The sequence below is a fragment of the Homalodisca vitripennis genome, chromosome 3 (genome assembly GCF_021130785.1).
Source record: "Homalodisca vitripennis isolate AUS2020 chromosome 3, UT_GWSS_2.1, whole genome shotgun sequence".
NCBI classification, from domain to species: Eukaryota; Metazoa; Arthropoda; class Insecta; order Hemiptera; family Cicadellidae; genus Homalodisca; species Homalodisca vitripennis.
Window position 1 is genome coordinate 133,918,880 of NC_060209.1, and position 27,487 is coordinate 133,946,366.

The window sequence follows — 27,487 nt, forward strand, 5'->3', positions numbered from 1 at the left end:
AAATATACTCTACATTCAATATTGTATTGAAAGTGAGTGGCCTTTAGTCCCGTATGGGTTTGACCTACCAGATGATTCATTACTTCAGAAATGCCGTAACCATACAATAAAATTAATTGCAATGAAAGTAGTTGCAGTTGTTATAGTAAAAAGGGGGAAGCCCGAGCCTTGAAAAGCTAGAGGGTAAAAGCTGCGATTGTTGAAAGAAAAAGCTGAATAGAGTTAACTCAAGAGAAATCGATCTTATGAAGATACCTAACATTTCATGGAAAGACAAAATCTGTATGGTTTTAAATATGCCATAAATAATATTTATTTGTGCATAGGTCGTACTATCCTTATTTTGTTGCAAAGGATCTCATAACGAAGAATTCATTCAGCGTTAATCTTTTTTGTTTTTAGTTCCTATTTTGTCTAGTTTATGTTAATGCTTCACGAACTTGGCTTATCTAGAGTCTCACACCTTTAAATATTATTTTATTTTGGAGTATTTCTTTGGTTAGCTTATATGAAACGTCCGCGGAGATTTCGTGGGAAGATGAGAAAAGCGTTGTCAGGCCATTAAACATAATGTTAGTTTTTCCTGTGATTTTCGCCTGTTTTAAAATTTTGATAGTTAAAAGTTCAAAATTCTTATCTCTTCCATCATCGACCCTCTGAGTAATGTAAATATTAATAAATAATAAAGTCAAAAGACCAGACTTGCAATGTTATGTATTGTACTATAGCGAATTTTCGTGGATATCTCCCTATTGCTCTCATGACAAAACTTGTGGGGATTTTTGTCATTTCTCCGACTATGATCCTCATTTAAACATGTTCCTATGTTTTTATGGAAGCAATATCACGCGAATTATTGTGAATACGATAATTGCCGTAATAAGATAGATAGATTAATACTAAACTTTGTACAGAGATAATATTTGCACATAGCGTACGTCCCTATATACCAATAAAATAACTTGTTTTTTCTTCAAAATATTAGGTAATTGTATCAACTTGGACGTCTACCGATATCTTTTACGATTTCAAAGTGGCGCGTTCAAATTTTTGAAAAGGTTATATATTTCAATATTATTGTGCATCGTAGAATAAAACGCGTTATAAATAAAATATAATACAAAAGCGTTTTATAATTAAATATGTCATTTATAATAATGTTTGTTTTGCTTGCTTGTCGTTATGTCGTAAGATTTCCAGATAGCGACTGTACACAGTTTTGAAAAGTATACAACATTGTAGAATAATTTTGTGGTTACGATAACTACCGTAGTTTATAATAGATTCAGAGTAAACGTACAGAGACGGTATTTACAGTAACGCCCGTTCTTTCACCTGTGGAAGTAGTTATGTTTGCACCATTTTCAAATATTGGTGTCTACTAGATATAGCCTAATGGCTGAAGCATAAACATAGTTTATAATCACACACTGTTAACTGTACTGCAGCGTTTGTACGTACACTCACACTACTGTATCTACTCATCATAGAACCACACCTGCAAGATATAACGTATTGTACTGTACGTTACGTTAGGTTATTAGATTATAGAAGGCCGAGAACAATAGGTGTGAAAGGATGAAATAACATTAAAATTAGTTTTAACATAAGAAAAAAAAAACAAAAATTGTAATACTTGTAATTACCACTAAGTATTTGTGGCTTACATTTTTTCTATCTTATTATGCCCAATAATTTAAGTCTTTATTCATCATACTCATTTCATCGCTGTGGCACCAGATGCAATCCTTCGTTTTTTTTCTTGTCTTCTTTTTCAATACACTCACTTCTCACACTTTTAGTTGAAATGTACGTAGCTCAATACACCCATTTGTATGATCAGTCTATTGCTTTGTCATATATTTTCCGTTTGTTTTACAAATATTTTGAAACAAACTTAACTAGTATGGAATTTGGACCATATTAGCCAACCGAATGCGACTGAAAATCCAAGTTATTAAAGAAGACAAGGTTGGTGTTACTGACTGCCTTTGGGAATTTCTAATTCTTTTGACTATCTTAGTTTGTGAAGAACACTTTTTTTTAAAGAAACTATTCTGGAGTAGTTCCAAAGGAAGCAAATTTATACCCGAGACTATTAAAATATTGCTGCAATGTGCTCTCATCACACAATGGCATCGAAACCACTAACGTAAGGTTGATTGTTTTATAATATAAAATAAATAACTTCAGTCATAAAAAGTATAAAAGCATCAAGATGCTCTGTTTTAAGAAACAGAGATAGCCAATTTCGCGGTTGTCTGTTGAAGCTACGTATAACTATCTCTTACGATACAACTTTGGTCCAATCTTATCAATTCTTGCAGCATCAATAAGAAACAATATGGAATGAAATAAATTTTATATAGAACAGTGTTGGGTATTAAAGTAGTGGGTCCAAAAAATGCAATATTGTTTAGTAAATCAAATGTTACGTTGGACATTTTGGAAACTATATAGATTACCTAGTTTAATCTAATTGGCAACCCTCTGTTTATACATACTGGTTTTGTAGCTCTGTGCGGTTAAATTATTGGTTGACAAATTCCAAGCTTTCAGTTTTGCCATAATGGCTTTTAAAAATAATTTACAATTTTATATTAATACAATTTTATGACTTATATCACATGATACTTGTTTTGAAAACGAGTTTAAACTAGTTTTTGCGTTAGCTGATAGTCATACTTATATATGTATTTACAGGCAAGCGTATGTGTGGTTGTTACACATTGTAGATTGGGTTATGGTTATGACGTATGGTGACAGGACCGAAGACATGAATGAACTTGGTGCCCGGTGGGAGACAGTGTTGTGTCACGGATGTGCCAGTGTCGGCACGGCGCGGGCCACACAGTGTTGTATTGTTGTGTCTGACGCAACACAAAGGTCGTGGACTCACTTTCACTACTCCTCTTCACTGCTCACCTCACTCTGTCGCTTGTTGCAGGTGCCCCGTCGACCCCCATCATGCCCGGTGGCACGCCCGCCCTCAAGACTAAGGTAAATATTCAATATACGGCATACCTCAAGGTTTACATTTGGAACTGGTGCATTTTTTAAAATTCGTTTTATTATGCATGTATAAACGATTCTATATTAGTTTACAAAATTAGTTTCGCGTCGTAAAAACGACATTCAATAGTTTTTATTTGCACGTTACTGCGTAACTCCTATAATGGATTTTCAATAAACTAGTTTTAATGGTTTTTTAAGAAGCATATGTAGAACTGTAGCCTTGTCTACTTGTGATGTCATACCTTAATTGCTAAGATAGGTATTTCTCCGTTATGTTAGGTTCGCCCTTTGATAACAGTACTTGTTATTAAAAAGCTATGAATATGTTTGTGGTTTATCCCGATAATGTGTTGGGAATAATTTTCGTACTTGAGTTTGCATTGGAATAATATTTCTTTAGGGCAATACTTTACCACCTGTGAGTGTTGAGTTTAGCTCCAGTTCACCTTCCCCTTAATACAGCGTCTGGAATCTCATTAAGAGGAAGGTGAACTGGAGCTAAACTCAACATTTACATTTAATCAACCCTTCCCACCATCGCTACGTTATGTGTACTTTACCACCTGTTGAAAATATTTGTTTTTTAATAATGTATACTGTTATATAAAAATCTGATGATGTCTGTATGTATGTTTGTGTGCGTAAGACTATTGAACCGAACCGATTATACTGACATTTTACATGGACATTATAAGGGTCACTGATCGTATTCGTATCTCGAACATCTCTCTGGACAACGCCCCACTGGTCTTTAAACTACCTCAACACTCAATTTTCCATTATAGTTATGGACATGGCTTAGTCAGCATTATTCACATTTAAACGGATAATTGTAAATGTTAGTTGTTATTTGTCTGTCAAGTCAGTTACACTTTACAAATGCTCTGTTATGTGCAGAAGCTTTTCTTTGTCCGCCTGTGTTTTTTTGGGATTTTAATCAACTAGAGCAAAATGCCATAATTCAATATATCCTAATTGTATTAACTGAAAAGCTAAGGATTTCGACTTAATTTTCTCTTTAGACAGGATTTCTCCACACTGGCCTAAAATACTTTAATTGTTACTGATATCGTTGGAGCAATTCAGTAAAATATAATAAAATACAATTGGAGACAATTTATGAAATTTTAGAGGTACTTATAAAAACTGTTTCACTCTCCCTCTTTGGGTCCCCATCTTTAAACTTAAATATAAAATGGATTAAGAGATTGGAATATCTTTCAGTGCCTATCATTTATGTTTGTAATGCCATTTAAAACAATAGGCTCATGGTGTCCCTGGTTTTTAAATGAAAAACGTGCGGAGCCGCGGTTACTAGTTGAGTTTTAAAGTCAATATTGGTTTTCTAGATAGGGTGTTATACAATTATATGGTTTGGTTAAGGTAAGAGTAGGAAAACCCGAACAGAAGTGATTCAAAGGTAATGTGAAACATAAGTTAAGATCCGCAGAGATTACGACCGCTAATCTATATCAGTGCATAGTTTTACAAAATATCTGAACGTAACGAACGCCGGTATGGTATCGTCTGCTCAAGGCCGCAACTTCCTCACTATCAACTGTGAGATCCAGCTCGAGAAACGTTTAACGTAATCAGGAAGAAGTGGGAAACATCAGTAAAGTTCCTCAGAGATTACGACCGCTAATCTATATCAGTGCATAGTACTACAAAATATCTGAACGTAACGAACGCCGGTATGGTATCGTCTGCTCAAGGCCGCAACTTCCTCACTATCAACTGTGAGATCCAGCTCGAGAAACGTTTAACGTAATCAGGAAGAAGTGGGAAACATCAGTAAAGTTCCTCAGAGATTACGACCGCTAATCTATATCAGTGCATAGTACTACAAAATATCTGAACGTAACGAACGCCGGTATGGTATCATCTGCTCAAGGCCGCAACTTCCTCACTATCAACTGTGAGATCCAGCTCGAGAAACGTTTAACGTAATCAGGAAGAAGTGGGAAACATCAGTAAAGTTCCTCAGAGATTACGACCGCTAATCTATATCAGTGCATAGTACTACAAAATATCTGAACGTAACGAACGCCGGTATGGTATCATCTGCTCAAGGCCGCAACTTCCTCACTATCAACTGTGAGATCCAGCTCGAGAAACGTTTAACGTAATCAGGAAGAAGTGGGAAACATCAGTAAAGTTCCTCAGAGATTACGACCGCTAATCTATATCAGTGCATAGTACTACAAAATATCTGAACGTAACGAACGCCGGTATGGTATCATCTGCTCAAGGCCGCAACTTCCTCACTATCAACTGTGAGATCCAGCTCGAGAAACGTTTAACGTAATCAGGAAGAAGTGGGAAACATCAGTAAAGTTCCTCAGAGATTACGACCGCTAATCTATATCAGTGCATAGTTTTACAAAATATCTGAACGTAACGAACGCCGGTATGGTATCATCTGCTCAAGGCCGCAACTTCCTCACTATCAACTGTGAGATCCAGCTCGAGAAACGTTTAACGTAATCAGGAAGAAGTGGGAAACATCAGTAAAGTTCCTCAGAGATTACGACCGCTTATCTATATCAGTGCATAGTACTACAAAATATCTGAACGTAACGAACGCCGGTATGGTATCGTCTGTTCAAGGCCGCAACTTCCTCACTATCAACTGTGAGATCCAGCTCGAGAAACGTTTAACGTAATCAGGATGAAGTGGGAAACATCAGTAAAGTTCCTTAGAGATTACGACGCTAATCTATATCAGTGCATAGTACTACAAAATATCTGAACGTAACGAACGCCGGTATGGTATCGTCTGCTCAAGGCCGCTACTTCCTCACTATCAACTGTGAGATCCAGCTCGAGAAACGTTTAACGTAATCAGGTAGAAGTGGGAAACATCAGTAAAGTTCCTCAGAGATTACGGCTGATAATCTATATCAGTGCATAGTACTACAAAATATCTAAACGTCATCTCGATATGATTTCGTCTCAAGGCCGCAAGATCCTTACGCGCGACTGTGAGGTCCAGCTCGTAATCCTTTCACCACTTTTGTATATATATATATATATATATATATATATATATATATATATATATATATATATATATACAGTAAAACATCATCGTAGTGTACTTGCTTCATTCAGGCGAAATGACAAAGCAATCAAACCGGCTGTAAAAAGACTGGCCAGAACCACTGATGGCTGACATCCTGTCTGCTCTCATTTATTCTCCGCAGGACACTAATGTTTCCCGTCCTTCGGTTGCATCACTCCAGACAAATGGCTCTAGCCACAAGACTTGTTATGTTCTAGTTTGCCAATTAATAAAATATCATGGATAGTTAGCAAATAATGCGGTGACAATTTAAAACCTTTATTTTATTTGTTTAATAACGTTTTTAATAAACTTTACGTTTTATAAAACAAGTCAAAGAAACATTTCTTTTACTTTTTAAATGGACCTCTTACATGATAAAATTATCTGCAACGCTAGGTTTACAGGCCTACAACTTTTAAACCTTATTTAAAGAGTATTATTGAGTTGTTGATATGTGGAAAATTCCTGCAAAGTGGCCAGTTTAACCCTTACGTACTGGCTCGGGGTTTTTATACCCTCGTCTTGGTAAACCTAAAGACAGCAGGAAAAGATTAGCTGCTATGCTACGCTTCTCAGTAGTTCCCAAGTCAACTCATGCGTGATCTGTTAAAATGGGTTTCGTCAGTTCACGCTGCTGCAGTAAAAACATGGTTTGACACAGCATGGGGTGTCGTCAGACCCCCGCACCAGTATTTGTTTTGTTGCTGTTGGAACTACTCCTTGTAATTAATTATTATTGTAAAGTGATTTTTGTGTTTTATTTGCTATTTTCTTTAGAGTTCACAGTTTTGATAATGGATTCAGAAGAGAAGAAATTAAGCCAGAATTAGGCATATAACGATATGGAATGAAGTTGATAACTTTCGTATTGAGCCAGAATCGATCACGATAAAGATGATTATATCATGGCTTCTGACCACGACACTAAACGTACTGATGACAATGAGGAAGGAAATTGGATTTGTAATGGTAAAACCAGTAAGCGGTAAGGAAGGTGACAATGAGGAAGGTCTGCAAAGAAGATTGCACAAGTTCCATTGGAGGAAAGAAACACCAACAGAGCAAATTTGAAAAGAAAGAATGTCCATCGTGTGTCCAAGGAACAGGGGCATAAAATCAAGTGCTTCCTTTGCAAAGTGAAGTAAACCAACGTGGATACTGGGTGGCCACCTGACCGGGAATACCGGGAACACGCGAATACCAACGATACCGACCCATCGTCTCGGGCTTCGGCCACTATCGAGTGGTAGCGTAAGCGGTAACTCGGCAAAGCGTTAGTTGCCGCGATACATACATTGTGTTTATGTTTTAATTTTATTCAGTCGCCGGAATAGAAAATGCCTCTGGCCATCGGTGCCTAGATAGTGTCTAGATTCGAGTTTTGATCACATGAGTACTCGTTTCCGCCTTACCCAAAGTTCGTTAATCGTGATCCAACATTAGAAAAGTAGCATACCCGTGGGCTAACCAATTAAAAACAAAACTTAAAGTAATAAAATAAATATAGAAAAACAATAATAGACAGAATATTTAATGAAGAGGGGACACAACTTGACGGCTGTTCTGGGAAAGTTAGAAGCCGGTCCAGCGGTCCATAACGTTACTACAAAATGACAAAAAATAACAAATATAAACAACGAAACAACAGTATATCCTCAGCTAAAGGACAACGGCCGCGGCATTTCACACACAAGAAAACCCGTTTAAACCTCCATGTCGGACTAAAGGACACAATCGGCCATTACAATTTCAATTATAAACATTGCCGAGACATCACTGCCGTGTGTGAACAGACTTCGTATTAACTCCCGCAAGAACCAGCGATACACCCGCAGCAAATATTTGTGACAGTTCTCGCAAGTAAAGTTGCTTATCTTGTTCACACTATATTCCCTCGCAACTTTACTTGCCAATCTAAACGCAGCTTAGTATTGTCATTATAGACTGCCAGCAAGCCGAATCTATCACGCACTTCAGTTTTCGTCATATTTATATACCTAATCAGTATTGAATACCTCTTCAGTGAGAAATGGATGTGATGTCCCCTCAATGATTTTCTGTCATAAAAACTGTGTTTAGTGTCTTGTGTATTGTTTTGTGGTTCCACTTACTGTAATCACGGATTCATTGCACTTGCTTGTTTCCTTAAATTGTAGTCACAGAGCTACAATGATTTGTTGAATCAGACTAACACCCAGTCCCTTCGTTTTTGTTCCTTCAGCTACTGTAAATATCCTGACCCACAATGTCTGAGAGAAGCAAATTCAATACATTACGTGTACATATTTCTAATTAGGTTTATTAAATAAAATACATAGTAAATTAATTTATAAGAAAGAAGAGTTGTTATTTTTGCTATGCTTTCTCTCAGAACTGAAATGAACCGTGGAAGACGGGTGCCTCCCCTCAGAGCAGCTTCTGAAACAAATGTCCCAATGACTGCTGGAGAGCAGTGTATCAGAGTACTTCAGCATACACTTTAGTGCTAGGGAAGAATGATTCAGTGTTGAAGTGTAGTTAATAGAGTCAAGTTGATAAGAAGTAAATGAATAATGAAGAAGATATATGAGGTCGATAAAGCTTGAGGATGGAAGGCAAGTCTAAATGAGTGAAGTGCTTAGGGAGGACCAGCGATGCCATGGGGTGTTCAGGTTGTGCAGTGAAGCAGGACCCTCATGGGAAGACCAGGCCTTGATGTGATCCCACTCTGAGGAATCAGCTGAGTCAAATAGGTCGGGAACCTGGCCAGTATAAACCGCTCTGCCTGTAGTTCTCAGGTTGGACCAGCTCCTTGCTGGCTTTGGGAATAAGTACGAGCTTAGCCAGCTTCCAGGGTGTTGGAAAGTGCCAGGAGTTCATGATAGCAGTGACCCAATGCAGCACTCATTCCGAGAGCCCTTTAAGGGCTGCAGAACCAAGATTGTTGGGACCAGCAGCTTTCTGAGGATGTAGCCTGGAGATGGAGGCAGCAACTTCAGCATGAGTGATGGGTGGAAGTTCACCACCGTCTTTTTCATCAGAAGCCTCTTGATCCAACCTCAGGTGAATGTGGTTACTTTGGGCAGGGTCTTCAACACCAGGATTTGGTGAACATTGCTGTTCCATTGTGTCTGCAAAGGTTTCAGCTTTTTCCTGGGGGAGATAAACCAGATCTTGTTTACCAACAAGGAGGTGGTGTACCGCCTTCTCAGACCGCAGGGGCTTTCTCTCTATAAATATAAACAAATTGAAAATATTGGTTATATTAATTAAACATATGATTGTGCAAGCATAATACAATGTTTACACGCACAGTTGATTACATTTAACAGGCTCTGTAAATTCATATTACACAACTTTAGAGATCAAAATGGGATTTTTTTACTGTTTTATAGACCAGCGGGGCATAGCCCAAGAGATTTTTGAAATAAGAATAGGCCTATATTCATCCCAGGGGCCCTAAGAATGTCCATGTAAAATTTTAATATAATTGGTTGAATAGTTTGTGCATGCAAACAAAACAAACCAACAAAGGCACTTTTGCATTTTTAACATTATTAGGATTAGAATATGTAAAATAAAAATAGGCATCCGGACAGGCAAACTTAACTGTGTCATCAAAAACGTAACTGATCCTAACCAGCAATGCAAATTCCTTAACAATGAACACTGTAGTAATAAGTACCAGATATATGCCTACTTTGTTTAAAAAAAAATATTATTGGGCTGTTTGTCAATGTTATTGTATTGTTATAATTGCAGCAAGATCAGATGGTGAGGACGAAAGTTGTGGTGGCACTCTATCCTTTCAAAGCTATCGAAGGAGGGGACTTGTCATTAGAAAAGGTAAGCTTTTATCCACTAATTTTAAAATATTCACTCCAATAACTTATTATATATGGTTTTCAAAATAACAACAAGCAGCCTTTCTTCCAAACAAACTTATTTTCTATGTTATCTGAAAGTATTTAAACACTTCTCATTCTTGAGACAGGGATGACTATTGTTGTTACTCTTTGTGCTATTCTCTTACTGGTAGGAAGGGAGTTTATCATAGTTTAATCAGCAAAGCGTTTATCAGAACTGCTTTTTTGGGTACATTTACCTATAAAACAATGCTAAGTGCAGTTGTTGGCAGCTCTATTAGTAAATTATTACTCATATAGCAATTTAGTACTTTACATCAGTCATTAATAATTTAGTGCCAATTTCCGAACTGTGCTTTGGTAATGCGGTTTAATCTTAAAATTACTAGAGGAGACAAAACAGTGATGACAAGAACAGAAATCGTGAATCTGAGGTGATTATAATACCACTGCTTAATTATTTTCTATGTTCATTTATTTAGTGTTTGAACCAAACATTTAATTAATAATGTGAAAATAAAATATATCTTTTATTTATTACTTATTGCACTAGTCACATGGAAGTCATGTTGAGAGTTGGTTTGTCGAAACAACATTGAAACTGGCAGTTACAAATTCTGTAGATACAGTGACTTTTTTGATGATTTGTAAACAGTTTAAAATTTTGTCTCTGTCTAAACACTTGTTTTAACAAGTATTATGTTTTGTTCAGCAAGACCTGTACAATATTAAAACATATTAAATGTATTTTATTTACATTTATATAGATTTTTCACTTAGTTGAACCTTGGAATTTTAATAATGTTTTATAATTTTAGAGAGTCATAGAAATTATACATTAGGTTTAAAATGTAAAACTGTAAGTTTTTCAAAATATAGTAACAATTGTATCATTTAAAAGACATGATGTTATGGAATTTTATATAAAGTTTTATGGAAGTCATTTCACCAATGGTAAGGCAACGTTAGCTACACTTATTGCCTAACCACCAACACTAATTAATAAAATGAAACAATTAAAATATTACATGTTGTGATCACAAGCATATTCAATTATTTTTTAAATTTAATCCCTAATTTATAACAAAATTATCTAAAAACAAATTTATTTCTTACACTGTAAAAACATTCTGACAAACAAAAACCATGGAAAGAACGTACACAACTGTTTATAAGTGAGCATACAAGTATTAACTCGAGTGTTAAATGACTAATTCCGTGTCTTGCCAATGGTACTCAGCTGTAGCTGTATAACATGATCTGTGTAATAAGGATATGATTTTAATATCCTATGTTATTAACCTTTGAACAACGTAGGATATATAGGTTATTAAAGTATCAGGGTTATATACAGATTGTAAATAGTCAGATTTCATGCATCAGATAGGGGCACAAGTATACATAACAACCATAGGATTATATTTCTAATCTAGTAAAAACTGTAATATCAATACTGCATTAGCGCTGACAAAACCATTGGTATTATGAGTGAAGTATACTGTTCACAGAATTCCTAGCCACAAATGCTTTAGAAATTTCAGACCTTACAGTTTTTGTTCTTCACTCTCAATGTATGACCAAGAACTGAAACTAGTAGTTTAATTAATTCTGAACTCAATCAATGAGTATTTTATGCAACCTGTATCTTATTGTCTTACACAGTGGAGACATGGGAGTTAAGTTGAGACCCAAATTTAATACAAAATCTGTATTATAATATAGTGTAATCCTGTATATACTGTTTGAAGACATAGCCAGTATTAACACAGGGATTTATTTGAAATAATATTAGAACCAGAGTTGAGAGACAGATCGTCATTTGCCCAAACCACTTATGTATTTCAAGAGCCAAATTGCATTTTATAACAACAACTTGGTTTTCTTGTGATCAATAGAGAAATTTCTGCTAACAAAGAAATTGATCGTTAGCCTCACATGTTTTAGAGGGAGAGAATCTTAAAAGGGTTAAAAATATGTTTCAAGTTAGGAAAAATATAATCTGAGGAGAAAGTTATCATTTAATATTTTTAACCGTTTTAGTACCCTCCCATTTCAACCTCCACCAAAACTAACCTGACTGATGACTAATTTCTTTCGGTACTTTGGAATTATCCGGAGGTCACTCTGTCTTTATCCACTATTTCTTATTAGGTAAATACATCCATACGTATTATAAGTAGGAAAAGTTTAAGTTAACATTTACGAGCACTGACGTGTTTCGAGATTGAATTTAAGTATTATCTTGAGGGATATTTGTTATTTTTTTGCCAAAAATGATGATGGCCAGGGGCATTTCCGATCTGTACCATCCCGACCTCAGATCATGTCCCTGATCGTCCAATTTTTCAGATTTCAGATCATGTTCTGCTTTCACCCTGCACTTCTGGTGGAAAAAGAAAAGACCCTCTAGATAGTACCCAAATTCAAGCTCAGATCACGTGAGCACTCACAAAGGTTAACTTTAACTTAGGTACAACTAGTAACATATTTATGATAACCTAGTCTAAGCTTACTTATATCACGTAATCACAAGTACTAGACATGGATAGATTGGACTCCAGATAATACCAAAGTAACTATCATTCTTATAACAAATTTCTCTAATCGATTTCAAGAAAAACCAGATTGTTTGTTATGAAGTGTCAATTGGCTGTCGGCTCCTAAATTACCAAGAGTCCGTGTTGAAGTTACCACTATCCCTTATAGAAATCATTATAGTATTCCTTTTCTTTTTGTTTCCCGTAATATAATAAGAAAAAGGTAATATTTCATATATTGAACATTATTTTTATACAATACAGTTCAATGAAATCTCATAATTATTTAGTAAGTGGAGTTATGATTTTCACTTTTGTATGATACAGGGTGCAGAATATGAAGTGTTGGACGATTCACAGGAACACTGGTGGAAAGTCAAGGACGAGACAGGGTAAGGGTTAGCACTGTAGAGGTTATTGTTAGAGGTTATTATATGTAAAGATAATGTAACAATATCTTTACCATTTAGATATGTGGTGGACGTAAATTAGAGCAATATTCACTGACATACAAGATAATGAATTTCTCTACAAGCAAGAGACTTGAAATCCGGTTCGTGAGTAAATGGGTCTTAAGCTTAAATCACTGGAATGTCGACTGGACTCACTTTAGGTGTTAAGAATACCTTTGGGGAATAAAATACTATAAACTGTCAGATACTCCTCTACTGAGAAAATGTTCTTGTATGAAGTTCCACAGAATGAAATTTATACTGTATGAGGTTCGGCATACACTGTATATAACAAAAATTAAATTGAATTGGCAAATATAATTTAACAAAACGAAATTACTGGGTCACATTTTCCAAAACCTTATTCATATTGAGCCTTATTATTTTTATCATTTCTCAGTTCTATTTCCAACTCATGTAATGAAAGATTACTATTGAGAGACTTGTCGGTAATATATATGGACTAGCATAGCTGATGCTTGCAGCTAACAGAGGTGGATAAAGGAGTTTTCTGAAGTGTCCGACCCACTCTTCAGGAGACAAATTTCTGATTAACTTCGGTTCTCGATTTTTAAAACTATTAATTGCATTCAAACATGCTTTAGCATCAGATCCATTATACGATTTACATATAGTATTAACAGTATATAATTTGTTATTTTTTACTCATTAATTTGTAACTCTTATTTTCTCCAAATATTCACTTGCATAGAATTTGAATTTCTCTAAATTGTTCCCTAGTCATATACTGACTCAATTCTCGTTATAAATGAGAACGGTTTTAACATCGAAAACCTTGAACTTTGCAAAATTGCAAATTACTAATTGGCAGAAGCGTACTGTTACCAGGCCTCCAAAGGAGGTGGTGTAGCAATTTTTCGGAGATAAAAATTAGTTTTCACAAAATGTCCAATCAAAGAAACGACCGTGAAAGATTTCGAAACAGTTGGGATCAAATTACAAACTAGCAGGTCTCCATATTAATTAAATGTGATAGGGATTTACAGGTCTCCCAGTGGAAATGAAGATCAGTTTTTTTTTTTCAAAATTCGAAGTGTTACTGTCTGACCTGACTAAACCATTAATACGATTACTTCTTGATTTGGGATCTCAAAGTGGATGCGATGGACAGCAACCATCCATCCACTAAGCGACTAGTCGTTCGGCTGAGGTCATTTGGCCCTGAACTGTTGGTCAAAACTCCACGAGAGTGACAGCTACAATACAGTCGGCTATTGATAACATCATCACGAACGTTGAAAATGTCACAGTGTCGGTGGTCAACAAAGCTATCTCGGACCACTATGGCCAAGAGGCTGCCATTAGTAGAAAAAAATTGCGAGAGAACCAAAAAGTACCAAAACAATAAGAGACACAAGGCCAGAAAATATTGCTCTCCTCAACGCTTTCCTTTAAAAAAAGTGGAATTTTCTGATTGTTTTCACACCCCATTGAGCAGCAGTTTCAAATTTTCAATGAATGTTTAAATTTCCATTGAGCCCTGCAAAACACCTGCTGCCCTACAAAAACGATCAAAGTTTGTCCAAAGAAGGTAAATAATACTTGGATCAACAAAGGCATTCTGGTTTTGAGAGAAAAACTCAAGTTTTTCTCTGAAATAAACAGAAAAACAGCCAATGAACAGTTCAAAATCTTTTTTAGAAATTATAAAAAAATTTATAGAAATGTGATCCAAGCTGCAAAAGCGTATGACCTCACAAAATCAATTATGTTTTTCAAAAAAGTTTCCAAAACTGTATGGGGCATCATTAACAATAATCAAGAATTCAAACAAATCACAGTCAATATTGGGGACACAATTGTGAGTAGTGCTTCTAGGGTTGGCGACGAGTTTAATAGATTTATTTGTGTCTGAAGCTTGTGGACGGGGGACCTCATCCATCACTGCCACAGGGGAATCCCATGCGTAGACAGAGTCCAACAGCCTCAATGACTCTGACTCCCGTAGTGGAGGAAGAGCTCGATAGAATCATTCAACAACTCCCAGCAAAAAATCAAATGATCTAGAATTGAGACCCATGTGGTTAATAAAAAATGCTCAAGGCATATTGTGAAACCATTGACTAAATTAGCCAATTTATCTATAACTCAGGAGTTTTTCCCTCTCTCCTAAAAATTGCATATAGAGTAGACAGAACACTTTCTTTCTAGCAGTGAAAGTCAAATTCTATGCAAGTGAATATTTTGAAGGAAACAAAATGTATATAAAACTTAACTTTGCAACTGGCAAACGTTCAACTTGTATTTGGCATATCGTCTGCACAAATTTTGTATGTGGTTTGTACTGTTATATTTATTATATACATAATACACCAACAAAAATACTAACTTGTTCTGAACTTACATGTTATTTTTTTAAACGGTTGTTTAATTTTCCAAACAACAAAAGAAAATTTTCAGAAAAACATAGATAATGTAGTCTTAAATAGCTGGTTAGTGAACGTGGTTATAAGTTTTCAAACAGATTAATTGGTACAACTCCATTTTAGAACAGATTAACATTATTGATTGTACACTGAATTATTTGAAACATTATCCAGATTGAACAGTACAGGTAATTTATCCTTTGACAAGTATACTGAAGTTTGGCACAAAGGCAATATAACTGATGCTGTTGGCAGTAGCTACCTCTAATGAGATCTGTAGAACGTTGTAGCTGAGTTAGTAGAACAGCTTAATACATGAATATGTTATTACAGGTGTAATAAATTATGTTCAGGTTAAGGAAAGGAGGACATATTTTTGGTAACTTTATCTCAATTGTAATTTATTTTTTGTTACATTATGCTTCCATTTGCACATGAGTGTTTACTATAGTTAACCTTTGTGACATGCACAGTTTAAAAACTGAAGAAAAATATAGAAATCTTTGTGTAATACTGTGTAATAATATACTGAGGTAGTATGTTTGTTCTGTTACAGATCAATTGGATACATTCCTAGCAATTATGTTAAAGAAAAAGAATTATTAGGTCTACAGAAATATGAGTGAGTAAAAATACATGTTGATAATTTCATAATAAGATTTAGTAATCTTTATCTTTGAGTAATCCCCAGTTTATTATCCTATGACAGTTTGATAATTTAAACACGCACACACACACACACACACACACACACACACACACACACACACACACATATATATACACAATTTTCAAGCATTAGTATTGCTATATTAGTTTAGAAGTATATTGGTGAAGATGTGCAAATGTTACAAGAATTAGCACGTCTAGATAATATTAAAATCAGCAGATTCCTGTGACTAAATGCATTTTATCTAACCATACATAATTTTTCTCATATCTGTTTAAGTTTACGTATTTTCGTTTACGTTTTTCAATATTTGGATGTATAATCTTTAAGTTATTTTTTGATTTATAGTATTCTAATTGAAGTTGGTCTTAATCTTTGATTGGTAAGATTAATTTGATTCGATCTTTAATCAACATCTAAGTTTTCCAGTTCACAATTAAAGTCTAATTATTTCAGCCTCACTGTAGAGAGCCGCTGTTTTGGTTTAACATCTTTTGACCGAAGATGGATATTTTAAGAATTTAATTGTGTAAGCGATGTGTATCAGTAAACTTAGAACTTAGTTATAACATCGGATGTGTAAACTAAGTTTTATTTTTAAACCCACAATATTCTACTGGTATCTGTGTAGGAACCATAGTCTAGCACTATTATCTTGCTTTAGTTCTCATACTAGCAATACTCATCAAGCAGACATGAATTAATGTCTTTATGTTGGAGTGGTTAAGTCTCTAATAATATAAAATACTAGCTGTTTCCCGCGGCTTCGCACGCTTTTCGTAAGTTTTGCCCGCGTATGAGCATTTCTGGTTGAAGTAAATTATATTTCCAACCCCGATGTAGATTTTACCTTGATGTCACGATCAAGAAAATATGTCAAAAAATGTATTGTACATGCATAATGGTGGTCTACCACTCAACCTTTAAGTTCAACCAAAAATTTAGTTTAGACAATTATACATCATAACTTAGCGCCTTCAAATAGTGTTTCACTGTTTAATATACGTATCTATCTCGTAATTGCAGGTTATAATGTGCAGGCGCTTTGAAAAACTTTTCTTCATTTTATTCGTTTATATTCACGACGACATAAGCGAATAATTCAGATAATAACTATCCTATCTTCTAAGTTAGACTAAATTACGGATACATGTGAAATTTGATTGAAATTGGTTCAGTCGTTTTGGAGTTTATTGGCAACATACATCGTGACTCAAGATTTTTATATATATAAGATAATATGGTTTTCTAATACAAATATTACTATACATGAAATACCAATTCAACAAACCACATTCATCTATTTAAATCAAAGAACTACTAAAACTTGTATATATTTAATTAACAAACAAACAGAAACTGACATAATGGCAGTCCATTGTACTGTGTCCCTGAAGAAAATGTCTGTACTGAATATAATCATTGTTCGTTTCTCATGGTCACTTCCACAACGGAACAGTTTAGGTATGTAGTCCCAGGGTTGATAATTGTTGTTCCCACATGATTGCTGTCATCTTTAATTATACTATGATCAACAAGATCTGTATTTCTCTTCTTTTTTTCTCTCTAGCATAAACTATGATAATTTTGCCACCTTTGTCTATTTTTGTGATGTAGGCCATTATTAGTGTAAAACTCATAAGGCAATTCACAAAACAGATATTCATGTCCAAAACTGTAATTGTGTCTGTGATCTTTTCATTATATAATGTGTTGTATAATTTTGGAATCCATCCATGTTTTATTATGATCAAGATATTGTCCCAATAATCACATTACATTTTTGTGCTAGTATTACACAATAAATAAGTGACTCCATGCACTAGGTAATTACTACATTTAGTTTCACATCATTCTTACCATTGTTCATGGTAACTTTGTGGAGTGTTTGCTTGTCACTTGGAATTAATCAGTTACTCGACAAAACTTGGGTACTGGGTCTGTTAATAAGTCAGTTACTTTTTGTGTTACTTCAAATTGTTTTATGCTCTGGTGGTGTGATAATATAATTTATTTAAACAAAAAACTTACTATTGTCTCTAAATTTATTCAGATATCCATATTTTTCCATCAGTTATATTACTTAGTATGTAATTAGAGTATTTAATGGGTTTGTATGCTAAAAAAACCCCTTTATCATTCTCCACTTAATCAATGAAGGAAGGCTCATTCAACCTACTTGACAAATTTTCAGCATTTTTCTTTTAAAGCTGACCTATCTTATCCACTTTTTTCTCAAGCCTAAGTATATATTCTATATTCTCAAAAAGTGGCTTATGCAAATAGAAATGTTCATTGCATATTTATTACTTTCCTAAGTTGCTTAGCTTTCCTTGTGTATTTAATAAAAAAAGTTAAATACACAAATCCTCGCTATGTACGATTTTAGTTTGGTTTTTAGGTCTTAATACAAATATTCAACACCAGATCTTTACAAATGTCTTCAACCTTCATAAAACCAGACCCCTTATCAGTAACTGTCACATTGTCCTCTTTGTTACATTCATTATAACTCAATCTGTTTTTTTTTTATTATAAAAGATTTATTTAGAATTTTGTATAATATATATTCAGATATTTTGAAAAAAACCCACTTTTACAACTTCTAATACAGCCAGTTTATCTTTGTATTTACAGAATCTTCTATTACCTATTCAGTAGGTAAAATTTTTTATTTGTCAACAATTGAAAATGTAATAAAGATACCTCAGAAATATGAATGGTAGTCTGACAAAGTTTAAAAGTCTTTACAAAGTCAGGGAATGAAGATGTATTGCATTTAATAAGTTGTGGTACTAACCATTGGTTCTTTCTTTACATTCAGGTTGTTATTTAGAATGTGGATAGTAATATGTTTTGTTATCTGTATTTAGTGTTGTAGACAACTAGAATTTCGTTGAAAAATTCTTTGATGAGTATAAACATAAGAGACATTGGTGGTGCAAAAATGTGAAAGTATGGGGTAGTTTATGTTTTAATTTGACCATTTTTTAGATTCATACAAAAATGTGTGATCTGTTTTTGAAATCATTTACAGCTTTCCAATGGTTGGTACATAATTCATTTTTGTATTATACACAATATGCACACCATTTTGCCGTAGTGTTTTTAAACATGGGCGTTACAAGTCATTCATAGCTTTCTAAAAGTCAGAAACAATTATTTCCATAACATATAATTCAATTAAATCCATATCCATGAGACCCATCTTACAGATTCTACTACATAAGAAACTTATACTGGTCTATCATTTGTTGCACCAACTATATTTTTATTTGGAGGGTTAATAGAGAAATGTTTATAATTGCGTTAATAGAGAAACAAACATTTCTCCACTTTATCTGGTTGTAACTCTGACAAACTGGTAAGCATAAACTTTTCTTGTTTGAAGGTTTTGGCTGAATAAATCAATTGGTTTATTACCTTCATTGTATATTTGAGTGCAAGAAATAAATTTATAATTGTAAAATTAAAATTGAACTTGTCTTTGTAGATGGTATGTTGGGGATATGTCCAGACAAAGGGCCGAATCATTGCTCAAACAAGAAGACAAAGAAGGCTGTTTTGTCGTCAGAAACTCCTCCACCAAAGGCCTATATACTCTTTCATTATATACCAAAGTGTAAGTTGATCTTTTATTGATAATTTTTAAGCAATGTATTAAAACAGTGATAACACACCTTAGATATTTTTACCATTTTTATTTTTAAGTTATTTATCAAGTAGTGTACTGTGTGATTGACATAATTAATTTTAATACATATTTCATTTCAGAGAGTAAATCAAAGTGGGTTGAGGACTGTGGGTTCTCTAATAGTTACATTATTTCAATCCAAAATTCAAAACAGTGGTTGTTATGAAAATTCATTATGAAATTTTACATAAACAATAGTCAGACAATGATACGAAGGTCGTATGATAAGTCTATTATAAAATAACTACTGCTTAATTTTTTAACACAATTTTTTAACATAGTCTACTTTTAAGCTTATACGCTTCATTGATCCCTTCCGAATAATAGGATTTGTCCGTCTTTAAAATAGCCATTTGTGACTGCTATCACATCGTCATTTAAATGAAATCTTCTTCTTGCCAGCCATTTTTTCATATTAGGGAACAAATAATAGTATAGCGGAGCTAAGTCTGGAGAATAAAAGGTATGTGGAACAATTTGGAATCCTAATTCCAATAGTTTTACAGCTACAACTGCTAGGCATGAACTGGTGCTTTTCATGATGGAAAAGGACTTTTTTGTGGGACAGACATGAACGTTTTTGTTGCAGCTTGGTTTTCAAACGATTCATTAACAATAAATAATACGCACCAGTAATGGTTTTTACCCTTTTCTTGATAGTTAATGAAAATTATTCCTTGTGCATATCAAAAGGCAGTTGCCATAAACTTCCTAGCCGAATAGGCTACTCATTGTTTAGATTGCTTTTTGATCTCAGGAGTGTATTGGGGTTTCCACTTTTCGTCATGATAAAACAGCCTTTAAATTCCTGTAGGTTGTTCTGGAACAGCTGAAACCCCTGCTTACAACACTTTAGACGATTTTATTTTTGGTCAACCGTGAGCAATTGGAAAACCCACCTTGTGGGTAGTTTTCTCATGTCCAAATATTGGTGCAAAATATTATGTACCTCAACAGGGCGTCCAGATTGTTCAGTGCATTTTGTACTCATATGGCCAGTCCGAATATGTTGATACCACTTATAAACTGTTCTTACTATACAGTTATGGTGAATAGTCACCATATTATTTATCAAGCCTCTGTTTAGTCTCCTGAGGAGTTTTGTCTTTCATTAATATATTATCAAAACACAAAATTCTTCTTCGTCCATTTTTGAAAAATGACTTCCTTGATTTTAACGAATGTCACACACAATGAAATAGACTGATCAGGCTGAAACTTGGTGTGCGTTCTTTCAAGAGAAGCTACCAACTGAACATAACCTCAATATGCAGTAGTTTTATCTCTTTTACTTTACACAGACTTAAATGACCCTCGTAAAGCATTATTTTATGCCAGTATAGTATATACAATTAAGTTGAGATAACTCACTAAAGATATGCACAGAGGAAAATGAGGAAAACATCAATATAAAGTTCTAGTAGTGGAAAATGAGTTGGCCTTTCCCTCCAAGTTTGATGTTGTAATAGTTAAGTGGCCATTTTTTATACTAATCTTGGTACTAAATGTTGAAGAAATGTTGTTAATTTAACCAGCATTACAGTGTGGTAATAGCATTGTTGCCTTTAGTACAGTGAAGTTTGAGTGAGTGTCATGAAGTACTGACACCCACCTGATAGAGCTGCCACCAGTCTAACTGTTTTGACCTTAAGTACAATGATAGGAATACATTAAATGTACATTATCTGTACATCCTAATGAAGTGCTTTTATTTCCAGTCCACACCCGCATGTAAAACACTACCACATAAAACAAAATTCTCGAGGAGATTTCTTTCTGTCAGAGAAACACTGCTGTGCGACGATCCCAGATCTGGTAAATTACCACAGACACAACAGCGGGGGTCTGGCTAGTCGACTGAAGACTTCTCCCTGCGACCGTCCTGTGCCGGCTACTGCTGGCCTCAGTCATGGTCAGTAACTAACTCCTGCACTTATATATTTAGTTATTCTTTCAACTAGGGATTTTGGATGCTCCAAATTTTGTTATAACATTCCTCTTAAAATGTCAATCTGATCTCAGTCACACTGACTTCCTCTAAATCTCTTTAGGGCCTATGAAGAGTAAATCTCATGTTTTTATTTGCTAGGAAATACTTTTTCCTTTGTCATTGGCAAGTGCACTGTTAGTGCTTACAGAGCTCTGGTGTGTAGAACACTCAGACTCTAAGCATTTACTGGCGTAAAAAATAAGTGATTGTTTGTTTGCTTTCTGTGGAGTATCTATCATCTTCACAGAGAAATAGCTCCATTTTGAAATATTATTTATAAAAGCATGATAATTGGGTGATCTGTCTACAGATGTTTGTGAACAAAATACAACAAAAAACCTTTCAGTGATCACTAATTTGCGTACTGCTGATCAGTGCTAGTCCGCGAATAGATGCAACGTAATGCATGAACGTAAATATAGAAAATACTAGCTGCAGTAAAATATTATTGACATAACTACTATAATTTATAAATTAGGTTACCTATCTAAGGATTTTTATAAACAAAGTTCAACAAAATCATGTTTTTACGATTTGTGTAATAAACACAGTTGACATCTGTGAAAAAACATACCTGACTCGCACTACTACACAAGCGTAAATATAGAAAATGTTTTTACTAACAGCAAACAAAATATGATCATTTGTCATTACATTATGTATTTACAGTTATTAAAACAAAAAGTACGGCAAAAGGGAATCTGAAGGGATCCAATAGTCGATGATGAAGAACGAAGAACGGTCTCATCAGATGAACAATTGAGCGCACTACAATGTTGACTGACACGATCCCAAAGCACGGTGGAGCAACCGAGTCTTCTACACATAAAGCAGCTATGGTTCAGACAAACATGACTCCAGATTTCTGGAGTCAAGTCTACAACAGCATCAGATTTCAGATGCTGCACGTAAGAGGAAGGTGAACTGGAGCTAAATTCAACATTCACATCGCATCAGCCCTTCCCACCATAGCTGCTTTATGTGTAGATTACAAATCTCAAATATCAAATATTCAAATGTGGTCTCACTTGTTTCAATTCAACATTGTTATTGAAATCCGTTCTCTTAGATGAATTGTTATAAAAAACGTTTAATTTATCTTATCTAGCTAACAATAAAGAGAATGAAATAATGTTTACAGACAAATGGGAAATAGACCCTGCGGAACTGATGTTACTGGAGGAGCTGGGGTCAGGTCAATTTGGGGTGGTGCGGCGGGGCAAGTGGCGTGGATCCATAGATACTGCTGTCAAGATGATGAAGGAGGGTACAATGTCTGAGGATGACTTCATAGAAGAGGCCAAAGTCATGACGTGAGTAAAACAACTAAGTATGTAGGATAGTTTGCTATGTGTGATACCTGAGTATTGATGTGATGTGAGTTTATAAAATAAGTTAGGCTTAAAGTTTGATAAAAATCTTTAACAAATGTTAATAGGAAACAATGTATTTAATAAGTTTGTATATAAAAGTACCTAGACGAATTTTGGTATTAAAATTATAATTTTTTATTAGGATTTTAACATAATTTTATTTTAAACAGCCTAATAGTTTAACAATTTCCCAGAAATTGTACTATTTGGAATATTAGTTTAGATATTGTTTGCCATTGTGAGTTAGCACATACGAGGTGTGTTCAAAAAGTATCGCGAATTTTGTGTATTTTCAAAAATTATTTATTTATTCGTGAATATCTATTTTGTCCCCTTCAAAGTAACCCCCTGGGATATTATACACTTGTGCCAACGTTTTTTCCAATCTTTGAAGCACTTCAAAAAATCATTTTTTTGTATCTTGTTCAGCTCCTCCTTCGATGCCGTCTGTATCTCGTCAATCGTGGCGTAGTGTCGTCCTTTCATGGGCCTCTTCAGTTTCGGGAACAAGAAAAAGTCACAGGGGGCCAGATCTGGGGAATACGGTGGCTGCAGTATCATTAGTGTGTTGTTTTTGGCCAAGAAGTCGCGTACAAGCAGCGATGTGTGAGCAGGGGCGTTATCGTGGTGCAAAAGCCATTTTTGTTTTTCCACAAATTCGGGCGCTTCTGGCAAATTGCGCATAACTTGCAGGTAATATTCCTTATTCACTGTTCTACCTTGTGGCAAGAACTCATGATGCACCACGCCCCTGCAATCGAAGAAAACTGTAAGCAAAACTTTCACATTCGACCGAACTTGGCGTGCTTTTTTTCGGTCTTGGTTCGTACGGCAGCTTCCATTAAAATGATTGAGTTTTGGTTTCCACGTCATAACCATAAACCCATGATTCGTCACCAGTTATGACCCTCTGGAGCAAATTCGGGTCATCACGGATAGATTCCAACATCTCATTAGCAATGTTCATGTGATGCTGTTTTTTATCGAAATTGAGCAATTTTGGTATGAATTTTGTGGCGACCCGTCTCATGCCCAAATTATCAATTAAAATCGAATGGCACGAGCCAATCGATATGCCTAGGTCTTCGGCAATTTCTCTAACGGTGATTCGACGATTGGCCAATACCATTTTCTTCACTTCATCAATTTTTTTCGTCTGTTGTTGAAGTGCTCGGGCGTCCGGCACGCTCTTTGACGTTCACATCTTCTCGGCCTTCTGAAAACAGTTTGTACCACCGATAAACATTGCTTTTGTCCAAAGTAGCTTCTCCGTATGCCACAGCCAACATTCGGAATGCATCCGCGCACTTAATTTCGTTTTTCACACAAAATTTGATACATGTTCTTTGTTCCATTTTTTTGAATAGGTAAAAATCGAAGACGAACCAAAACACGTGCAAGCAAAGCAGCTGTAAACAATTAACTGAACATTCAAAATGGCCGAAATTGTCAACATAAGTGAGAGACATATGTACCAACATAACGCCACAAAAAAATCGAAATTTGAATATACGTAACCCGTGAAAATTCAAAATTTGCGATACTTTTTGAACACCTTGTATGTGTTTGCCTGTACTTTTGAATTGGTTATATGGATGCTGCAATATAATATTGGTTTAATAAATTCAGATTATTATAATTTTGTAGTTACCTGTAGTGCTACGCTAACAACACGTCTGAGTTAGCAGTGGATATATTCTTACTCAAATGGAAAATTATTCATATATATATATATATAAGTAGATATGAATATGAGGGTTCTAGACCACTTTTGGGACAGACAGAAAATCAATGTAAAATACTGTCCATTGAACCATAAACAAATCTGAGGAAATCACGAATGTAAAATAACCGAATCTATAGCTGTTTTACTGTTCATTGTAGCTTCTAATTTCTTAAGCTGTTTTAATGAAAAAAATCCAGAAATCTTCGAAATCTTTATTCCACGAAGTTAAATTGTAACACAGTCTTTATCTTTAATAGTCTTCTTTCCAGTAACAACCAAGTGTAATTTTTCATTTTTGTTCAATTCTTTAATCTTTTTTTCATCCAAAACAGTCAAAAATCTGTTTGGCAAGTGTAACTTTACAATCTTCCAACTCGGCAATTATTGTAAACCCGAATTTATCTTTCATTTTCTCCAAATTCACAATTTTGTATTTCTTATTTTCTTCTAATTCTATTAATTTCTTGTATTCTTTGAATGTTAAATCACCAACCTTATTCAACTCTTGTAACAGTGCCATTTACATAGAAAAAAATTAATACTTCTACACTTTTAAGGTGAAAAATCAACACTATACTTCCAAAATACACAAAAAAACCGGGGGTTTTGGTCCTAAAAACGTGTTTTTTAGGGTCAAAACCACAGCTCTTAAGGTGCATACATACTAGAGTTTTTTTTAAAAAATCCTGAAAATCTACTGAAATATCTCTAATTATTGCGGATTTTTAACCATAAAAGTTGATTTTTCCTTAATAAAAAAGATATTTTTACTAAATAGTGAAAATTGAAGCATTCAAAATTTTCCTTAATATAAATGGCGGGTGACAAAATGTCATGTCCATTCTGCAAAAAGAAATTTTAAGAAGAAACTTCGATCGACATTACAAACTCAAAGATTCACTTAAAGAACAAAGACATTTACTACAAGGAATTGAATCATTTTAAGACAATGGGGCCAAAGAAATCAAATTGACGATCACGAAAAGATGTTCAATATTGAACAATTACGAGAATTAAAGAGATATTTCAAAGTTGAAAAGAAAAATCTCAATCTATTTAATGATGAAAAATTAATTCAATCGCTGAAAAAATTGGCTATCGAAACTAATGATAAAACAAAAGTCTGAAATGATCGAAGAAATTGATAAACACAAATCTGAAAATATCATTGATGTAGAAGTTTTATCCTCAATACACGGTCTTTTCAAGCAATACATTTTAACAAATTTAAACGATAATTCCATGTCAATTTACAAATACCTATCAATTATGAGGCCAGAAATTAAAAGTTTAATCGAAAAATTTCAAGAAAATGTTAAAAATATGAAAGGTTATATCTCTTTGGAATGTGAATACGAAAGAACTTTAGTGAACGGTGAAACACAAACGTGTCCCAATGTACTTTAACTATAAAAAGCAGACGAAATCTTTTGACATAAACGACTTTATTACTAAAACAATTTAATAAATTAACACATCGAGAACAGACAAATCATCCAAATCGAGGTTCTGGATGGACATTAAAACGCTGTAAACAACTGATTTTGAGCCTTAATAAACACGAATTTATGAACGCAGGATCATATATCGATTTACCAAAGAAAATCAAAGATAAGAAAGCTTGTATAAATATCAAAAATAAAGATGATTATTGCTTTATTTATTCTATCCGATGTGCTATTGAAAAACCAGAAACTCATGTAGACAGAGCAAAACAATATGAAAAATTTGTAAATGACGAGATATTTTTCTGGGTTCGACTATCCTATGTCTTTAAAAGATATACAATTATTTGAAAAACGAAGCAGTAAAGCAAAGTATAATTATCCGAAAATGTCTGTAAATGTCTATAGTTTTGATGAAAAACTCAATATTGTTCCGTTGCAAATTTCAGAAATTTATGATGCCGAGTTAGAAATCGATTTATTGTATGTTAAACAAGATGACAAATCTCATTATGTTTTGATAACAGATTTAAACAAACTTGTATTTTCTCAGTTATCTAAGTGTAAAAATAAAAAATTTTCTTTGTAGAAGATGTTTAAGCCATTTCTACAAATCTGGAGATTTAACAGATCATTTAGAAATTTGCAAACAACACGAAGTTTGTAAGCCAATTATGCCGTTTCCAGGTCAAACAACAACATTTACTAATTATCAAAAGAAATTTTCTCATCCTTACGTTATTTATATGGATTTTGAAAAGCATATTAGAGAAGATTCCCACATGCAAAAACAATCCGCAAAAGTCGACTACAACCAAGATTCAGAAGCACATTCCTTATGGTTTTTAACTCTATATTTTAGTGTCGAATGTGACCAATCGTATGTACAAGCCGATATGTTATCGAGCAAAAAAATGAAGAAGATTTGCCAAATGTTCCTGCAAAATTGTTTGAAGAACTTAATAAATTATCGAAATACATAGCTAAAAAGTATAATTCTAAGAATAAAAAATACCTATGAAATTAACTGAAGAAGAAGAAATTTCGTATCAAAATTCCAGTCTTTGTCATATTTGTGAATTTGAGGGTTTTGATAATCAAACAAGAAAAAAAGTACGAGATCATTGTCATTTAACAGGTAAATTTCGAGGTGCTGCTCATTTATCTTGTAACTTGAAATCTCAAATATTCCTCAAAATATTCCCGTTTTCTGCCACAATATGTCATGTTACGATACTCATTTGTACATAAAAGAGTTGGCAAAACAGTATGGTAATGTTGATTTG

At 34.2% G+C, this 27,487-nt stretch overlaps 1 protein-coding gene across 5 annotated transcripts in view; it reads left to right on the forward strand.

Moving 5' to 3' along the window:
* LOC124357547 (tyrosine-protein kinase Btk29A) overlaps nucleotides 1–27,487 on the forward strand; it is a 142,906-nt gene that overhangs the window by 76,794 nt on the left and 38,625 nt on the right. For all 5 annotated transcript variants that reach the window (XM_046809450.1, XM_046809449.1, XM_046809451.1 and 2 more), the window contains 7 exons: nucleotides 2,948–3,000; nucleotides 9,824–9,907; nucleotides 12,792–12,856; nucleotides 15,860–15,925; nucleotides 19,467–19,595; nucleotides 21,386–21,579; nucleotides 22,799–22,970. In XM_046809450.1, coding sequence (XP_046665406.1) covers nucleotides 2,948–3,000; nucleotides 9,824–9,907; nucleotides 12,792–12,856; nucleotides 15,860–15,925; nucleotides 19,467–19,595; nucleotides 21,386–21,579; nucleotides 22,799–22,970 — 763 coding nt within the window. The remainder of the gene's footprint in view (nucleotides 1–2,947; nucleotides 3,001–9,823; nucleotides 9,908–12,791; nucleotides 12,857–15,859; nucleotides 15,926–19,466; nucleotides 19,596–21,385; nucleotides 21,580–22,798; nucleotides 22,971–27,487) is intronic.